The sequence below is a fragment of the Cervus elaphus genome, chromosome 5 (genome assembly GCF_910594005.1).
Source record: "Cervus elaphus chromosome 5, mCerEla1.1, whole genome shotgun sequence".
Classification (NCBI taxonomy): domain Eukaryota; kingdom Metazoa; phylum Chordata; class Mammalia; order Artiodactyla; family Cervidae; genus Cervus; species Cervus elaphus.
Genome location: NC_057819.1, coordinates 92,851,001 through 92,869,653, shown reverse-complemented (window position 1 = coordinate 92,869,653; position 18,653 = coordinate 92,851,001). Strand labels below are relative to the sequence as shown.

Below are 18,653 nucleotides of genomic sequence, written 5' to 3'. Positions count from 1 at the left end.
TCAAAATCTTGACTAGAGGTTTTACAGCCACCAATAACTTTGGTTTCTTCTCAGTTTATAAACTCAGTAGCTGCATTCCTTCTTTTATCTATAAAGCTTTTGATAAAGCTTCCATTTTCCTTACTGTCTCTAAAGTTGTTTTCATGGTTCTACTCTGCTAATGATCCTAATGGCTGGGTTTGGACAGAAAAATTGGAAACTGGGTGCATAAATAGCAACACTGCTAGGTCTCTAAGAAAGAGACATCCCCTATGTATTTCTTAGTTTACTGGCTGCCCCATCCCACTGATGTAAGCTCCATGAGAGCCAGGTCTTTATTTTGTATTCCTAGTTCTAGGCACAGTGCCTGGCATATAGCAGACAGATACTCAGTAAATATTTTCTATGAATGACTGAAAATTACTCAAGCTGGTACCTCTCATGTGTGATAACTTCTGTGCTCAGCCTGAGCCTCTCATCAGCAAGAATCCAACTATCCAAAGCTTAGCAATAGTGGGGAGAAGCTTGAGGCTGGGGCTTCCTCACCGTCATCCTCCTCTTCTACAAATTTCTTGTTGACCCGGGGCACCACCTCGCCTTCATCATTGTACTCTTCCTCGGACTCCTCGGCCTCGCTTTCCACAAAATCAGACATTGCTGCAGCTTCTCACGGCCTGCCTGAAGACGACTAGGGAAGAGAGAGAGATGGGGATAAAAAATGAGAGAGAGGACTCTTAAACATTTCCACAAACAGCCTTCAGCTATGTGTCACTGCTCTGTCCAATCACTACTATCTGGGAGGAGAGAGTAAGAATAAGACGGCTCCATCTCCTCTATCATCCATGCCTCTCACCACTGCCCCTCTCACGTGTACCTTGAAAAAGCAATTATGCTGGACATCTCTGTAAATACCACATGGCTTGTCCCAAGAAGTTTATCTGACTTACCATCTGGGGATAGAAATGGGTAGATGAAGAAAGAAATTAATGCAGGAATAATTACATAGGTAAGGATACAGTAGTAGTCAGATTACATGACTCACACGTAAGTCTGGGAAACAATAATTAAATGCCAACTTAATGATAGGAACTATAGCTGAGCGATAACTGGGCTATTGGCAGAGTCAAAAAGAAAATCTTTTTCAACAGATTAAACATCATTTCATGAGCCTGAGTCCACCTGTGTGAGCACTGGTCGGGAGCATTTGGGTAGAAAAGGGGCCTCTTCAGAAACATTAGGACCACAACTCTATTGTGACCATTTACCTCCCCAGCAAAACAAACAAACCAAAAAACACTTTGAAAGAGACTTCCATGGCCTGCAAATTAAATGCAACATAGTTAAATACAAACATTGCTGGGCTTAAGAATAGAAATCAAATCCTGGTACCAACGTCTACTACGTCTTAAAGGTAAGCGTTATTACTGAATGTGCTCGAATATCAATGTCTTCATTTGAAAAAAGGCAACAGCATTACCTACCATGCAGGGTAGTTGAGAATATTACATGATAACAGGGGAAAGAGTCTAGTTTACTATTTAAAAAAATGTTAACTGAATCCTAGGCCTAATTTCCAGCATTCTATAGTTCAGTACCAACCAATCTCAACTTTGTCTCCTACCTCCCTGCTGTCAGATGCATCCAAAACCTAGACATGGCGGTGGAGTCCCACAGAACCACGACACAGCGTTTTCTGGGCTTTAAGATACAGCACACATCACACCAATCAGAGACCGAAATTCCATTCTGGAACCCCGGAGCTGGCTGCTCCTCCACTTAGCACTACTCCTCATGCTGTCCTGCATTATGGTCCACTGTTTATGTCCATTTTTCCCACTTAGACTACAAGCTTCTGGAAGTCAGAGACAATATCCAATTAAAGGACTAAAAAAAAAACCCACAAAAACATAAACAGCAATATAAGAGGCATTACACTGCATTTTTATTCTGTAGCGGATAAGCTGTATCCCACAAGGTGCTCTATACAGAACAGAAACTGCTAAGTATCTGTCAAATAGATTACTAATTCATGCCTTCCCAGTTAAAGATGGCAGTGGGCCTGGAGAGGGAGGAGGGTGGCTAATGGCTATTTCAAGTGGTCTAAGCTCTAGAAGGAGCCTTAAGTACTGTGGCTCTAATTCTCCTGAAAATTACCCTTACTGATATCAACTGTTACCATAACCAAGTAAAGATGAACTGAACTCAAGAAAACAAAACTGAAGGTACAAGTTCTGGTGGAAAGGGAGAATCAATGAGAAGGGTCTTATGTTCAATTTTAGACTGAAGTTTCAGATGTCATTCTTTTTAAACTATACTAAATGTCTACCAAGTACAAATACTCTTCTAGGAGCTGGGAACTTGAAGAGAAATAGGATTGCATGTTCCCAAGGAGCTGACTTCTAGTAGAGGGCCAAAAAAGGACCATAAAGGGACTTCCCTGGTGGTCCAGCGGTTAAGAATCTGCCCACCAATGCAGGGGACACAAGTTCGAGCCCTGGTCCGGGAAGATTCCACAAGATGTAGGGCAACTAAGTCCACATGCTGCAACTACCAAGCTTCTGTGCTACAACTACTGAAGCCCCCACGTCCTAGAGCCCCTGCTCTGTAACAAGAGAAGCCACCGCAGTGAGAAGCCCACACACCGCAACAAAGAGTAGCCCCCACGTGCGGCAATCACATTTCTCTGTCCTTTCAAGAGAGGAAAAAATATGCTCCTAGATGAAGTCACTTGTTCAAGGTGATACAACTTTCAACTGTAAGACCTGAGAGTTAAGGTCTGTCTGACTCCAAAGAAATAGCTGTTTCTATCATATCAGTAGTTCTCAAAGGGTGATCCAGGGAGCACTGTCTTTTCTTTCACGTGTACAGTGAAGTCTTCCAGAGGTTATGACATGTAGCATCACAATGGGCTGAATGAAGAAGAAGGTGTGAGAATCCATATTACTGTATTAAGGCACACATTAAAAAAATTTGCCAATGGGACTTCCCTGGTAGTCCAGCGGTTAAGAATCTGCCTTGCAATGCAGGGGATGCAGGTTCAATCCCTAGTCTGGGAACTAAGATCCCACATGCTGCAGAGCAACTAGGCCTATGTGCCACAACTAACCCCTGAGGCAGCCAGGATGAATAAATAAAATAAATGTATATAAAAAAGTTTGCCACAAATGCAAAAACAACAACAAAAAAACAACCCAACAACACCTCATAAACCCCCAAACAAAAATAATGCTACTCTTCTTACATTTTGTTTTGAAGATACTTGTTTTCCATAAAATGTTAAAATGCAGCAGGCTTATTTTCTCAGTTTTACTGATAAACAATTGGCCCTTGAACAACATGGGTTTGAACTGCGTGGGTTCACCTGTATGTGGATTTTTCCCCCCCAGTTAATAGAGTAGTATCTGTATTTTCATTGTACATATCTTAAGTGTGGGAGAAAGTTTGTGTTCTGTTAGAGATCACAATATGTGGAATCAAAAGAATCCAGGTTTGAGTTTTGATTCCATTCAAAATGTTTTCAGCTTCCTGCCCTTGGGTGAGGCATTCATCAGTTCCTTTGTTTTTGAGGCAGAGATAGCAGTATGCACATTGGGGGGGGGGGGGGGAGGGTGTCAGCAACTCAGCTCCCTGTTGTCCACGGGTCAACTATAATTGACACATAATGTTGTATAAAGTTAGGTGCATAACGTGTTGATTTGATATACTTGTATATTGCAAACAGGCTTATTATTAGGTTAAAATCAATTAACATTTATCTATTAGTTTTAACTTCTAATCTGGTAAACACCTATACATATAAATCTCATAAACATCCATAAATGTAACTTACATAAACAAAATGTCTTCATCATCTTATATTACCTTTAAGAGTATAAAGAGGTCTTGAGATCAAAAAGTATGGGAGCCCCTATACTAAACCATGTTTAGGTCCCACAGGATGGTGATATAGGAAGCCTTGGTTAGACTGATGCCCCCTGTCCCCCCAAGATCTGTATCCTTAAGGTCATTATCCTGAGTACAGCCAAAAGTGAGAAGTGAGTATCTAAAACTTCTGCCAATTAAATGTGGTACTCTAATTTTAATATGGCTCCCCCTCAGCCCTAAGCTGAGTCATTAAAAATAGACTTGGGTACAGCAGCCCCCACACACTGCTTGCTTTAATTAGGCTATCAGACCCACAAATTCAGTCTTCTAAGACCTCTACATCTTCACACTAGATGCTAGCTCCTCCAGACCAGGTGCCCTACAGCCTACTTAGCAAAGAGAAACAGACAGCTTTCTTCTGTTCTGGGGGCAGCTGGTGCTCTGTGCTGCACACAGCTTTCCTCCCATCTCCTAGGTTAGCAATGAAGTACACGCTGTGCTATATAGTTGGGGAAGGCCCACAGTCTAGCTCACTGCCAAGACTTCCAGTTAAAAGAGGCTGCGCCAGAAGCAATCCTAATTTGCTGCAACCTGGGGGAGCGGGATGTGCTGAGGGCGCTGCAGGAGCACTGCAGGATGAGGTTGGCAAGCAGCAACTATTCCAGGACAAAAACACCGCTGACTAGTCTATGATTATCATTAATAAATGACATCTGAGGAGACTCTGAGGTTGTTTGGATTTTGTATTTAGTACTCAGGCTCTTGAATTTTCCCCATATTCAGACTCTAAACTTAAATTCGCTACTGAAACAGATCCAGAAGGGCAGTGGGGTAGTGAAAGGAGAAGGTTTCTTCAGGCGGAAGCACAGCTGCAGTAGAAGATGTGGCTCAAAGGGAGAGGTTGTCGGTTACCATGACATTCTCTGGAAGAGGAATGGAGCTGGGATCAGATTGCCACAGGGGAGGCCCTCTGCAGTCCCTCCCTTTGAACTAGACGGTGTGGGAGGCAATTAAAAAGAGACCAGAGCAAAAAAGATGTCTGTTAATTCCCTCCACTGGCAGCTTCAATTAACATATTTACAGTTTTGTTTTTTTAGGGTACAGCTCTGTGCTGGGACTTGGGTATATAAACATAAGTAAAATATGCTTTTGACCCTCGTGTTCATATTCACCTTACAAAAAACTAGTAAATGAAGTTATGACAAGGCATAATAAATGTTTTATGGCAGTTACATTCGAGAACTATGAAAGCAATATGAAGACAGAGGTCGTCAGAGAATGCCACACAAAAGGTTATGCCTGAGTTGAGAGGAGTTAAGAAGATAGTCTGGAAAAAAGCAGCATGAGCAAAAGCTTATGAGCAAATGGTTTGAAAGGGCCCAGTGGTCTGAAGAACAGCCCCAGAAGTCTGGTGTGGAGTTTAAACTATAAGACATTCTGCATTTGATGAGCAAGAGCCTAGGACTATTTCAATGATGCTCACAAATGACTATCCAATTTGGAATTCAAAAACCTAAGAGCTTAATAGACAAAAGTATTCCGAATCCACTTAAGAAGACAAGTTCTTTTATTAAACTTGGAATTCAGAACTATGTTATGAAAAATCTTAATCACATCAAATCATTAGAATTTAACCTATAATCATTTTAACATGCACACCATTATTTGTAAGAAATAACCCTCTTAGAATCTTTTCAATGCCACTATTGTTAATAATGGTTAACATAATAACTAATTTATTTTTTTCTTTCCATGTTTCCTTTGGGGACAAGGTAAAAATAAGAGGAGCAGAAACAACAATATGTAACCAGATTCAGAATCCCTGCAACAGTTACTGAACCCTGTGCAACAAGGAGAGGGGGTTGGGAGCAGATAGTTCCTGTTCTGCCACCAAGGGGTAGATCTGCCCTTGCAGTACAAGATCAGACACAGTATGTAAATGAATGGGAGTGGCCTAATTTGGCCCATTTATTTTGGAGCCTTAGTGTGGTAACCCCTGATCTACAAGTATGGAAGGTCTTTAAAGAAATGATGGCAAAGGTACCATGGGAGCCTGTAACAGAGGATTCTAACCTGGTTTTGAGCAAGTGGTTTGAAAGACCTTAAGAGTAAGGTGGAATTTTTTATTTTTTAAAGGAAAATGGAATTAACTAAGTAGAGGAGCTGGCTCCTTTGAGGTGGTTCAAGGAGCGGCACTGTTGGAGAAAAGAGCTCCGGAACAAGGCTCAGACAGAATATGCTGAGGTGGGAACAGTGAGGGCTGGTTTGACTGAGAGAGTCCATAATGAGTCAGAGGTGAGGTCACAAGGATTTTCTTAACTTAAGGATTTTGGATTCTAACTGAAAGGTGCTGGGATGGTCCTACAGAATTTTATACCAAGAACTGACTTAGTAGTTTACTTGCTAATTCAGTAAGTACTTATTTAATGAGTGCCTACTACACGCCAGGCACACACAAGACAAAATCCCTGCCTCTAGGATAACTATGTTCTGAGCCAGGAGACAGACCATAAACAAAATAAAGCTGGCTATAAATGATAGGAAGGAAATAAACACTCTCACCTCTGAGAGACTTAGTTTAGACTGAAATGTGAAGCATGGGTAGGTTGTGGTATGCAGAGCCAGAAGAAGGGGTTTCTGGCAGAAAAGGTGGGCAAGAACTTGGAACATAGCAGGCCATATCCCAAGGTTACGTGACCAAAGAATGGTGAAGGCAGAAGAATCTGAGAGGAAGAAGGGACCTGCTCAAGCTGGGCTGTGAGGCTACAGAAAGCCACTGGAAAGGGAAATGACATGACCTGATCTGATTCTGCTATGGACGGGGAGAGGTTCTAGGTGGAAGCAGAGGAAACTGAAGACATTATCGTGGGAGCTTGGGCAAAAGATGATGGTGACTTGGAAAAGGGAGGAAACGGAGAAGAGAGATTTGAAATACATTTTGAAGGTAGAAGTGACAAGACTTAATGAAAGGTGTAAGTCGTTAGTTAGAAAGAGGTCTGGCTTTGGCACTCTCATCCATGTACCCCTCAGGAGGGTAGGGAAGACCAGGTTTGGAATGATGGAAAAAAAAAGTTTCTTTTTCTTATGCCAGGTTTGGGATGTTTAAGAGACTTTCAAATGGAACTGTTAAACAGGTATCTTGTGTGATTCTAAAACACAGAAGAGAGAAGGCAGGGCTAGAGATTAAACTTGGGAGAGGCCTGCTTTCAGATAGTACTTAAAACCACAGGACTGGATCATCGAAGGAAGCATGCAGAAAACCCAGCATCAAACTCTGAAGGAAATTCAACTGCAAAATGTGACTGTACCACATCCTGATGTGATTAGTCCCCGGATGACATTTAAACCTCTTTAAATCATGGTAGCAATACCATGCTAATCTGATCTAGCAGCCACCCAAACCAACTAAATAAGCTTTCAAATGTTTCAGACTTCTACTGGCTGGAGGGCAAGTCATGTAAAAGAGCTCTAAATTCACAACTGATGGGGGAGCAATCATACTTTTGTAATCAATACACAAAAGACAAAAATCAGCAATTTTCAGATAAATATTTGAACTTAAAAAGGTCAAACTGAACTTTTTTCCTCCAAAGAAATCAAATTCAAAATTCTTTACACTCTTCATGTTCATTAATAGCAGCAGTGTAACTTAATACGCCCTTGTTACTTCTGATATTACAGTGAATTTCTACAGAAGTATTTCTGTAGAGATAACAGAAAAATAAGCATCAGTACTTGCAACAAAGAAGGGAAATGAACTGCTCCGGCTGGTTCAAGGGAGTCCTTGAAGAGAAAGGCAGAAACTGGAAGAAAATAAACTTAAAAAAAAAAAAAGAAAACTTTTGACTTAATAGTCCAATCTAAAGTGTGTGGTAGGCGTTTGATGGATGGATAGATGTGTTTGCCTGTGTGTGTTAAGTCGCTTAGTCGTGTCTGATTCTTTGCGACCTCATGGCCTGTGGCCTGCCAGGCTCTTCTGTCCCTGGGATTTTCGGCAAGAATACTGGAGTGAGTTGCCATTTCCTCCTCCAGGGGGGTCTTTCTGACCCAGGGATCAAACCCGCATCTCCTGTGACTCCTGCAATGCTGGCGGATTCTTTACCGCTGAGGCACAGGGAATGAAGTCATCTACAAAAAGTTCTAACTATATTATTCAACAACATGAAAAAAGACGGAATTTGGCATCGCCCTCTAGGCTGATGACCGAGTTGCTGAAAGCTCCGTAGGTTTCACATCCCCAGGACAAACAATTCGATCACCTGATCCTGACTCGGAAGCCCCAGGTCCCTTCCCTTTCCAACCCTATCGCGTGGCCCACTTTTCAGAAGCTGCGAAAGAGGACGGCATCCCAGGAAGTCTGTTGACACAACAGGCCACCCAATTCATGGGTTCTGGGTGGCACAGCATTGGGAAGAACCTTGAGACTCTGAGCAACTACCCCGCTTTCCTCTTCGTTCTCCCTTACAGAGTCGGGAAGGCCGGAGGCCCCCCTTCTTCCCGCATACACCTCCCCAGTGCCTCGTCCCTTACGGGACCAGGCCCTAGGAGCCTGGCTCCCTACCTGACTTATTCGAGGGACACGCTTTCCGGTCCAAACTTTACCTGCCTGAGGCCCGCCGCTTCTCTGGTGCTCTAAGCCCCCACCGAGGAAAATGGAGTCGTCGAACCGAGACTGGGAAAGGATAGTACGGACCCACCGCACGGCCCCTCCGCCGCCACCGCCGCCGCTGCTGCGTCAAACGTGCTACGTCACTTCCGGCGCCCTGTCACTGGGAGTGGGCGGGCCAGTTCGTGCTCTCTGCTCCCAGTCGGCTTTTTGGTGATCGTCAGAGCAGGGGGTTATCTGGCCGAAGCGGTTCAGGAAGGTAGTTGTCATAGGGCTCTGGGAAACAACTAAACGGGTCGGAAGCAACCAGGCCTAGCTTGTCCCTCAGGCCGCTCTAGCAAGGAACCATAAAGACCAGGCTAGGTCTTCTCCCTTTTCTCTTCTCTGTGGTTCCGCCTGCAGCTTCCGCTTCCGGGCAGGGGCGGAGTTTCTTCGGAGAATAGGGGCTCCGCGCTACAGCCAGGATGGCTGTGGTGTCGCTTCTGTTGTTCGGGGGCTTGTGGAGTGCTGTGGGATCGTCCAATCTGGCTGTCGTTACGTGCGGTTCTGTGGTGAAGCTGCTCAATACGCGCCACAACGTGCGGCTGCACTCACACGACGTGCGCTACGGGTCAGGTACGGCCACCGGGGTTCGGGTGGGCTGGGAAGGCCTGATAGGCTCCGGAGGGGGCGGGGCCTGGAGAAACTCTGAGGGGTGTGGTCTCGGAAGGTTAGGGGGACCCGGGGGAGGTTCCTGAGGTCTGGAGGCCGAGTCCGAAAATTCGGTGGTCCTTAGGCATCTTAATCGTAATCCTAGTTTCTATCTGGTGCGCTTCGTGCCGGGCATGTTACATAATTACTTTTAAAGTCTACAACGTTACTACGAGGTATAGACTATTATTATCCTCGTTTTACAGATGAGGAAACAGACTCAAATAAATCGCGTGCTCAAGGCCTTGGCAGCTAGTGAATGACAGTGACGGGGTTCGATCCAAATCTGTCCAGGTTCAAAGCCTGCTTTCAGCTACTGCAGGCTGGCAGTACTCAGTGCAGGAGGGACAGACATATAGAAAGTTACAGTAAGTGCTGTTACATTGCTGAATTCTTCCAGGACCTCACTCTTTAAAGACTATAACCCTCTGTTTAGTTCTTTTCCATCTTACACTTGCTCTTCAACTCTTCCTTTGGCCTCTTTTTACTCAAACCTTGCTCTTGTAAAGAAGAACTAAAGGACTCAACTGGAATTGAAGAGGAAACTGTTTAGGGGGCTTTTTAACGTATGAAATTAAAATTAGCTTGTGGGTTCATTTATAAGTCAGCAGTTATTTCTGGGTTCAGTCATTCAGTGTAGATTTAGTGAGCAACTACTATGTGCCTAAGGTTGTTCTAGATACAGGAAATATAGTAGTGTGCCAGTCAGCACGTTACAGGAAAACAAAAACAGAAAGGAGAGAAAAAAGTTCAGCTAGTGAGATGTGAGAGGTGTCTAAGATGACTGCTAGATTTCTGTCTTCTCTAACTGATGATGCTATTAGCTTAGAGAGGAAAGAGTTCTCTTAGACGGATGTAGGTCTGTCATTTGGAGATGGGTCTGTGGTTCATGATACCCAAAACCTGTCTGACCAGTTAGATTAGAAGAGGAACTGAATTGTCATCGTTGGGATGTCTTAATAATCCTAATGATTCTTAAGTGAATACCTACTATGTGTCAGGTTTATTGTATTTTAATTTGATCTGGTTTCCTACTTTGGATCTACTAAATCGAGTCAGAATGTGGGTGGAGAGAGGCCTGCCAGTAGGAATCTATAGGTTTAGAAAGCTTTTCACATGCTCATGATGGGTAGCCAGATTTGAGAACCAGGTTCAAGTCTGGATCTCAGAAGAGAGATTTGTGCTGAGCCTGAGATAGGGAGTTAAATACAACATCATTGTCTCAGTGGTGGCTGAAGATGTGGGAAGAGTAAATAAAATTGCCCAGGATAAACTGTGGTTTGCAATCTGGTGTCAATTTGAATCATTTGAAAAGCTCCTTGAAGCACCTGTAAATGCTTTTGTCCTGATCCCCAACCATTATTTAAGAATGCCTAAGGCCAGGGATTCCCTAAGTTTAAGAATGGGAGAGGAAGTGGAGGGTTGAATATAAAGTGAAAAAGTAAGAGAAAGTGAGGACTGCGATTTAGTGAAGCATAGCAGTGAGGACCAAGAGAACTGTTAAGGCAGTAACCGGAATTAAGGAGGGAGAGTTGGTTTATCCTTAAAAAAAAGAATGTGCCATATCATTGGGTTGAGTAGAAGAAACAAAAGAGAAAGTGGTACTTTAGTCATAAACATTCACCCAGATAACTGTGGACTGTGGTACAACAGTGTGTGTTAAGTGGTAAACGGAAAGTGTCATTGAAAGGTTATTGTCTGACAGGGCCAGGGGACTGAAGGGAAAGCTAGGAGGAACAGGCAAGAATGACTGAGGAGAGCATCTGGGAAATATGTAGTACCTTCAAAGAATTGAGTACTGAATGAGGCCTAGGGAAGAGAATGTCCCTGGAGTTTATGAGTGGGCTGTTTGGGAGAGCTTGACAGTAAATAAAGCTTTGTGGGAAGCCAAGTGGTCAAGTGGTTAAGAGTTGTAGAGTAGGGGCCACCTAGGTTCAAACCCTGCACTGTCTCCTGGGATTGTGCAATCTTGGACATATTATTCATCTTTTTTAAAACTCCAGTATAAAATGGGGGCAATGATAGTAAAACTTATCCCAGAGAATAGACGAGTGTATCAAATAAGAATATTCAAATAAAAGGCTGGAGTTGATCTGACACCTAGTAAGTGCCCAAATACAGGTTAGCTAGGTAGCAATTATTGTTTGTATATTCTCTCTTTTTTCAAGTCTGTAGGTATATATTTAACCTTTTTAGAGGTAGGATAACCTTTTAACCTGCAAAGTCACACCATCTGTAATCATTATGAACCAAATGTAAATGACTTAAGAATACTTTTGTAACATGTTGATATATTACTTACAGGAACTGGATAACTGTAATGGCTTGTTGGATTAAAGTTGACAGCAAAAACTGGTCTCATTTTCATTGTGAAATATGATAAAAAAATTTTGGACTGTATATAAATTTTGGATTTTTTTTTTCACTGCAGGTAGTAGATTGTAACACACAGTGAACATTGAATAATGTTACAAACAATTAAAAATATGATTAGATAACTGACATATACTGGGGGGTATCCAGGCTACTGTATACAGGTTAAACACTGCCTGTGCTTCAAGAAAAGCACATATGTTCATTTATTTAGTGCCCTTTAATGCAAATTTTTGGACTATTCTGATACAGTACACTCTTAAATATAGTTCATCGTTCAGTAACTAATACTATATAAATACATTGTGTTTCTCATGTTTTAATGTCATAGAAGAAAAAAATATTTTGAAACATAGGATTTCCTTGCCACTCCTCCAAACCTTTTTAATGACACAGGGCACATTATTAGCCATAGGAAAGAGGAGTCAGGTTGAGCTCACCCTCTTTTCCTTTTTTTTTCCCCTTGTATATAAAAACCCTTTATTGATGAAGTTTAGAAGAGAAGAATCTGTAACTTAATAATTTTTTAAAAAATGTAGTTATTTTTAATTGAAGGGTAATTGCTTTACAGTATTGTGCTGGTATCTGCCATACATCAACATGAATCAGTAATAAGTATACACATCCCCTCCCTCTTGAACCTGCTTCCTACCACCTACCACATCCCACTCCTTTAGGTTGTCACAGAGGCTCAGTTTAAATTCCTCAAGTCACACAGCAAATTCCCACTGGCTATCCATTTTACATACCGTACATTTTCCCATGCTACTCTCTCCATTCATCCCACCCTCTCCTTCCCTCCCTCCAGCACTGCCCCCCCACCAGTTGCCCCTGGCCCCGGCCCCATAAGTCTATTGTCTATGTCTTTGTCTCCATTGCTGCCCTGCAAACAGGTTATCAGTACCATCTTTCTGGATTCCACATGTATGCATTAGTACATGATACTTGTTTTTCTGTTTCTGATTTTACTGTGTATAACAGGCGCTAGGTTCATCTCCTTCATTAGCACTGACTCAAATGTGTTCCTTTTTATGGCTGAGTAACATTTCATTGTATATATGTACCACAGTTTCTTTATCCATTCATCTGTCAATGAACATCTAGGTTGCTTCCATGTCCTATCTATTGTAAATAGTGCTGCAATGAAAATTATGGTACATCTGTCTTTTTCAGTTATAGTTTTCTCAGGCTATATGCCCAGGAGTGGGATTGTTGGGTCATGTGATAGTTTTATTCCTAGTTTTTTAAGAAATCTCCATACTGTCTTCCATAGTGGCTGTATCAATTTACATTTCCACCAACAGTGCAAGAGAGTTCCCTTTTCTCTTCATCCTCTCTGGCATATATTGTCTGTAGATTTTTTTGATGGTGGCCATTCTGACTGGTCCTTTATATATATATATATATTTTTTTTTTTTTGGCTGCAGGTAGTGGACAGCAGTCGGTGACAGGTGTAACCTCTGTGGATGACAGCAACAGTTACTGGAGAATACGAGGGAAGACGGCCACAGTGTGTGAGAGGGGAACTCCCATCAGATGTGGTCAGCCTATCCGGCTGACACATGTCAACACTGGCCGAAACCTCCATAGTCACCACTTCACCTCACCTCTTTCTGGAAACCAGGTGAGGTGGCATTCTATGGGTCACTGCTGCTCAACGGAGCATTTACTCAGTTGAATTGTTTGATACCTTGGTTCTTGGCCCTTTCTCTTCCAGGTATAAGTCTTTTCTGTAGACCTGAAGAATTGCCTGTCTCATAAGGAGAAGGAAATTGTTTCTGGGCAAAATAGAGATTACATCTAGATCAAGAGATGAGGCACAAAGAGAGGCTAGGTATATGTTAGTATATCATAAGTTATCCTGATAAATCTTGCAATAAAGAAACCCAATGTTTTCTAAACTTGCAATAAAAAATATTATTATTTTCTAATGATGCCAACTAACCACATTAGGAGAATGAATTAGGAATTGTGCCCTCTTTTTTTTTAAAGCCTTGAACTTTTGAGGATGTGGATCCCTTAATGAGTGCTTTCTTCTCACCTCCACTCTGTACATAGTTTTTCCTGTTAACATTTTTAACATTAGTGTGGTAAATTTGTTATAGTTAATAAGACAGTACTGATACATTGTTATCAGCTAAAGTCTATAGCTCCTTCTGATTTCCTTAGTTTTTTACCTAATGTCCTTTTGCTGTTCCAGGATCCCATCCACATTACATTTAGTTGTCTCCTTAGGCTATTCTTGGCTGTGACAGTTTCTTAGATCCTCCTTCTTTTAGTTGACCTTGACAGTTTTGAGAAGTGCCAATCAGGTATACGATTGGGTGCTCCTCTGTTGGAATTTGTCTGATCTTTTCTTATGATTAGACCAGATTTATAAAGGTTTTTGGGAGGTAGACCACAGAGGTAAAGTACCATTTTCCTCTTATCTCTCAAGGGTGCATAGTATCTTCTGATTGTTGATATTGATGACCTGGCTGAAGTAGCGTTTCTCAGGTTTGTCTGGTAAAGTTATTCTTGTCGTCTTTCGCCTCTCCATGTTGTACTCCTCGGACGGGCAACTCTGACTCTTGTGTCACTGTGCACAGCCCTTACTTGAGTGGGGAGTTACGCTCCTCCTCTTCTAGGGTGGAATAGCTACATAATCTATTTGGAATTCTTCTGCATGGGAGATTTGTTTTTTCTGTATTTATTCAATCATTTATTTATATTGACATGAACTTCTTGATATGGATTCCTGGATTTTTTTTTGTATGTACTTTTATATGTATTTTTTTTTATCCAATACCACTGTCTTTATTATGTTGCTCACATTATTCCAACTTTGGCTGTTGGGAGCTCTTTCAGTTGCCTCCTGTATCCATTTGACATGCTCCCCTCATTGTGTTTGTGTGTGGCTGTGTTTTTAACACTTCCTTACTTTATGGCACTAAATTATTACAGGCTTATCTTGTCTATTTCTTTCCCCAGTCCTAGATTCAGCTGTTTCCCTACAGAATCCTGCTTCCGTTTATTGGAGAAGAGTATTCTTAGAAACCAAGATATAGGCCTTGCATGAACTCACTGCTACTGGGGTTTTGTTTCTTTGAGACCCTCTCACCTGCCAGAACAAAGAAATAACATGCCTGTATGTGTATATATACATGTCTATAAGTGATCATATATGTAATTGTATCTGTAAGTTAGACATGAGTTCTTACTGATATCTCCAACTCTAATCCATTGTCACATAGATCATTTTAGCCTCCTCTCTGCTTATTTGTAAATTCCCACTCTTAACAGTGGGACACCTGGTGCCCAATGCTATCATCCATTTACTTACTGTTCAGTTCCACTATACAAGTATAGTAGTAGGATTATTAATTACAAGTAGTTTCTTTTCACTTTAGTCTTTATTTCCAATTGACTGATTTTTTTTTATCATCTAAAATATTATAGCTGTAAGTGTATATTTAAGTTACATGTGTTTGGTAGTGATCATTTTGTAGTGTATAGAAATATTGAGTCAGTATGTCGTGCACCTGGAAGTAACATAGGGTTGTAGGTCAATTATACTTCAATTTAGAAAAATTATATATGTCTGAATTATCAGCAACTTTTAAAATTGTTATAGAAACTCTGAATTTTTGACCTTATGGGGAATGGGATTAGAATACAAGTGGAAGATAGAATTTACTGTACTTTGCTCAATTAATATTTATTATTTAATTCTCACAATTATTTTGTAAGTTCCTATTATCATCACTTTATAGAGGAGACAATGAAAGTGCAAAGGAGTTACACAGCAGGGGACAAAGCTGACGTTCAAGGTTTGCCTGTCTCCAGAGCCCATCCCATTTCTACCTTGTGTTTCTCATCAGGTCACTTAATGTCTAGTTAAGGGAATGAGGTAGGAATATTTAAAGTCAAATAGTAAGAGGTAAAGTGTTTTCAGACTATAATAGAAAATATAAGGCAAGTAGAGGATTATTTGCAAAGTAATTTATTTTTAAACAACACTGGAGAGCCTTTTATTTTTCACTCTTGGATAGCGTTTTCTTCCCATTGCCTCCCTCCCCTTTTCAAGCCTATGTCAGCTATACTAATATTGCTACCTATCTGTGTCTTCCAGGAAGTGAGTGCTTTTGGTGAGGAAGGTGAAGGCGATTATCTGGATGACTGGACAGTGCTCTGTAATGGGCCCTACTGGGTGAGGGATGGTGAGGTGCGGTTCAAGCATTCTTCCACCGAGGTTCTGCTGTCTGTCACAGGAGAACAATATGGTCGACCCATCAGTGGGCAAAAGGAGGTGCATGGCATGGCCCAGCCAAGCCAGAACAACTACTGGAAAGCCATGGAAGGCATTTTCATGAAGCCCAGCGAGTTGTTGAAGGCAGAAGGCCACCACACAGAGCTATGAGTCTGGAGGCTGTGAGCCGCTGTCACCACACAGTGTTCTGAGACGTCTGCTGCTCCTTCACCCTTTGGATCCCTGCCACAGGTTCCCTGGGCAGTGACCGTGTCACCACTGAGATGAAGATGCATGACAGGAAACCATGGCTGTGTTTGGAAGCTTCAGCCCTCCACACTTGAGTGGGTGGTTCTCCCAGACTTGGGTCAGTTCTTTCTGAATATGAGACTTGTTGGTGAGGGGGCAGAAGCTTTTTATTCACATTAATAGGACAAAAACTGAAGGAGGCATTCCTCCTAGCTGGGAAATTTTTATTCCTCAGAAATTTGGCATCATGGATTATTAATGTGTGTGATTTTTCTTCCACTTTTCTTTAAACGATAAAAGAATTTCATTGTTAGTCACTGTGTTGTCATTTATTAGGTGTGCTATTTCATAATCTGATTAATCCTTGAGTCCTAAAAGTCATTGCTAAGTTTTGAGATGATGGGAACCTTTGATGTAGATCCTTGTTTTAAAAAAACTTTATTTTGTATTGGTGTATAGCCAGTTAACCATGTTATGATAGTTTCAGGTGAACAGTGGAGGGATTCAGCCATGTGTATACATGTATGGTGTGGACCCTTTTGAGAGCCTTACTTGCATCCTACTTTTTCTGTCTTTACTTTCTCTTTTCCCTCAGCACCTCATCTTTATTAGATTTTTGACTAACTATGGCTAAAGACCTTTAATAAATAGCCAGTAAAATGTTTTATTTTGGATATGTTACTGCACTTGAGCAAAAGGGGTAGAGGTAGAAAGTGGAACCAACATTTATTTACTGTTTGCTAAATACTAGGCACCATATTATAGATCTCACTCATTTAATCCTCACAAATACATTACCAGGTAGATAGAATTTTATGAATGCAGAACAGAATAAGTTGAGTTATTGCCTGAATTCTTACAGCTAGTAAGTAATTTGAATATAGGAATCCAGCTGTGTCTGCCATATGTTCTTTTTACTGCAGTACAACTGTATTTAGCTCTTGGGAGATAACTATACTTTTTGGACAAATATAAATATCTCTCTTTGAAAAGGGGTCAGAAAACTTTTGTCCTCTGTTTACCTCACTTCTTTTCTCTGCTGGGTAGATCCAGCAAGTTTTGCTCCTCTGTCCTTCAAGGATGTTAGTGATAAACAGAAGTGACTGCCATCTGCTGGAATTTCGTGACTTAGCAGGCCCGTTTTATTTTTAGAAACCTGGATTTTTTTCCTTACTTGCTTTAGGGAGTTAATGTTGAACATTTGGGGATACCAGGTCTGTGCCAGATGTGGCCCATAATATTAAAAGGATTGATCCCTTTTACAAGGACTTGTCTCAGTAAGCTGAGGCCAGGAACTACTTGAATGCCATCTCTGCCTTCTTTTTTTCCATTTTAGTTGCATTGCTTGCTTGAAGTCTCTCCAAAAAAAGAAGTAGACAAATGACAAGATCAACATTTCATGCTATTGAGATGGTTAAGAGTAGAGTGGGGAGTAGAGTAGTAGTCTGGGGAGAAAGGAAGTGATAGGAAACAGTTAAGTAAAGAGTAACTCTTCATAATCTAAGAGTAGGGAGTTGTGTTGCAAGTACTTCTCAGTGGCTTGGTCAGTGTTTTCACTCAGTTGTTGGGCCTTTCCTGAAAGTCAGGAAAGAAAGAATATACCTTGGGGCTGCAGGTTACAAGGTGGATGGAGGACGTCTAGCACTGGAGATAAGTATAAACTTAGAAAAAAAGTGCTGGAGCCTTGGGGAGATGTGAAATGACCGATAAGAGGACTAGATGTGAAAGGAAACCAGTTGGAGGGGTAAAAGCAACTTTGGGTAACCTAGGTGAAAGCTGAAATGGTGCTTTATCTGTAGGAGTGAAAAAAGTCTCCAAGAGAAAGCCTGGAAGATGTTTAGGAGGTTAGGATGTCAGAGCAAAGGGATATGAAGTACTTATTTTGAAATAAGTATGTCAAAGAAGCTAAAGCTAAATTTCTTTAGCTTGTATTGACATCCCTGCACTAGAGTTGGACAGAAACTGTCCAGTGCCTTCATTTTACAGAGAAGGAAACAGGCAAAGTTGACTCTGAATTATCTATTTCATGTAATTATGCTTGCTCCCCAGGTAAATTGTTGCTGAAGTGCAAGAACAATATTCTCTACTTCAGTAATATCCCCCTACTTGCCCAGTGCCTAAATGGTGCTGTTCTCAGTAGTAACTGAAAACTGCAGTGAAGAGTCCAGAATGGTGCAACTCATTCCTTTGTGGATGGAATGAGGTGGGATTTTTGAGGCCTTTTAATTACCTCTTGGTTTCCTCCTTACTCATGTTCAGACAAGAATGAGTTAAGATAACTAGTTTGTGCGACTCAGAAGTATAACTTCCGCGGTAGCCTCAGTCCGAGCCCCAAGTAGCCAAGCAGACTCTACAACTACTCCGGGAAACTGCTTTGAAAGTGGAACTCTCCGCGGCCGAAACTACCCAGCGAAGACCACTGCCAGCCACCGAGGAGGGCCGCGGGCCAGTGGCAAACCCCCGGCTCCGTTTTTCCGGGTTCAGAACGGTGCGCCCGGGGGCGGGGCTTGTGGGTCAGTCGTGGGCCGCTACCCAGCGCTCTCCTTCCGGAGCCACGCCTTCACTTCGCGCAAGCAGCCAGTCGGCCCCGCTGGATCGCGGGAGTCGGGCGGGGCAGAGCAGGGAGACGGCTGGCTGGCTGGCGGGCTGCGGGGGGCGGGGCGC

At 42.0% G+C, this 18,653-nt stretch overlaps 2 protein-coding genes across 5 annotated transcripts in view; one reads left to right on the top strand and one right to left on the bottom strand.

Moving 5' to 3' along the window:
- SUPT6H (SPT6 homolog, histone chaperone and transcription elongation factor) overlaps nucleotides 1-8,614 on the bottom strand; it is a 30,853-nt gene extending 22,239 nt beyond the window's left edge. The window contains exons 1-2 of one of the 3 annotated variants that reach the window (XM_043903194.1): nucleotides 8,446-8,614; nucleotides 526-667 (exon numbers count right to left, since the gene is read on the bottom strand). In XM_043903194.1, the coding sequence (XP_043759129.1) occupies nucleotides 526-634 (109 nt within the window). In that variant the 5' untranslated portion in view covers nucleotides 635-667; nucleotides 8,446-8,614. Of the gene's footprint in view, nucleotides 1-525; nucleotides 668-8,404; nucleotides 8,424-8,445 lie in introns of those variants that run through there. The other 2 variants (XM_043903195.1, XM_043903196.1) reach the window with 2 other exon arrangements.
- On the top strand, nucleotides 8,595-16,302 carry SDF2 (stromal cell derived factor 2). 2 transcript variants are annotated; one of them, XM_043903214.1, is made up of 3 exons: nucleotides 8,595-9,064; nucleotides 12,940-13,136; nucleotides 15,624-16,302. In XM_043903214.1, the coding sequence occupies exons 1-3, from the start codon at nucleotides 8,914-8,916 to the stop codon at nucleotides 15,909-15,911; spliced, it is 636 nt and encodes a 211-aa protein (XP_043759149.1). In that variant the 5' UTR covers nucleotides 8,595-8,913; the 3' UTR covers nucleotides 15,912-16,302. The 2 variants fall into 2 exon arrangements, with proteins under 2 accessions (XP_043759149.1, XP_043759150.1); XM_043903215.1 differs by lacking the exon at nucleotides 8,595-9,064 and adding an exon at nucleotides 9,371-9,507.
- Nucleotides 16,303-18,653: the final 2,351 nt, after the last annotated feature.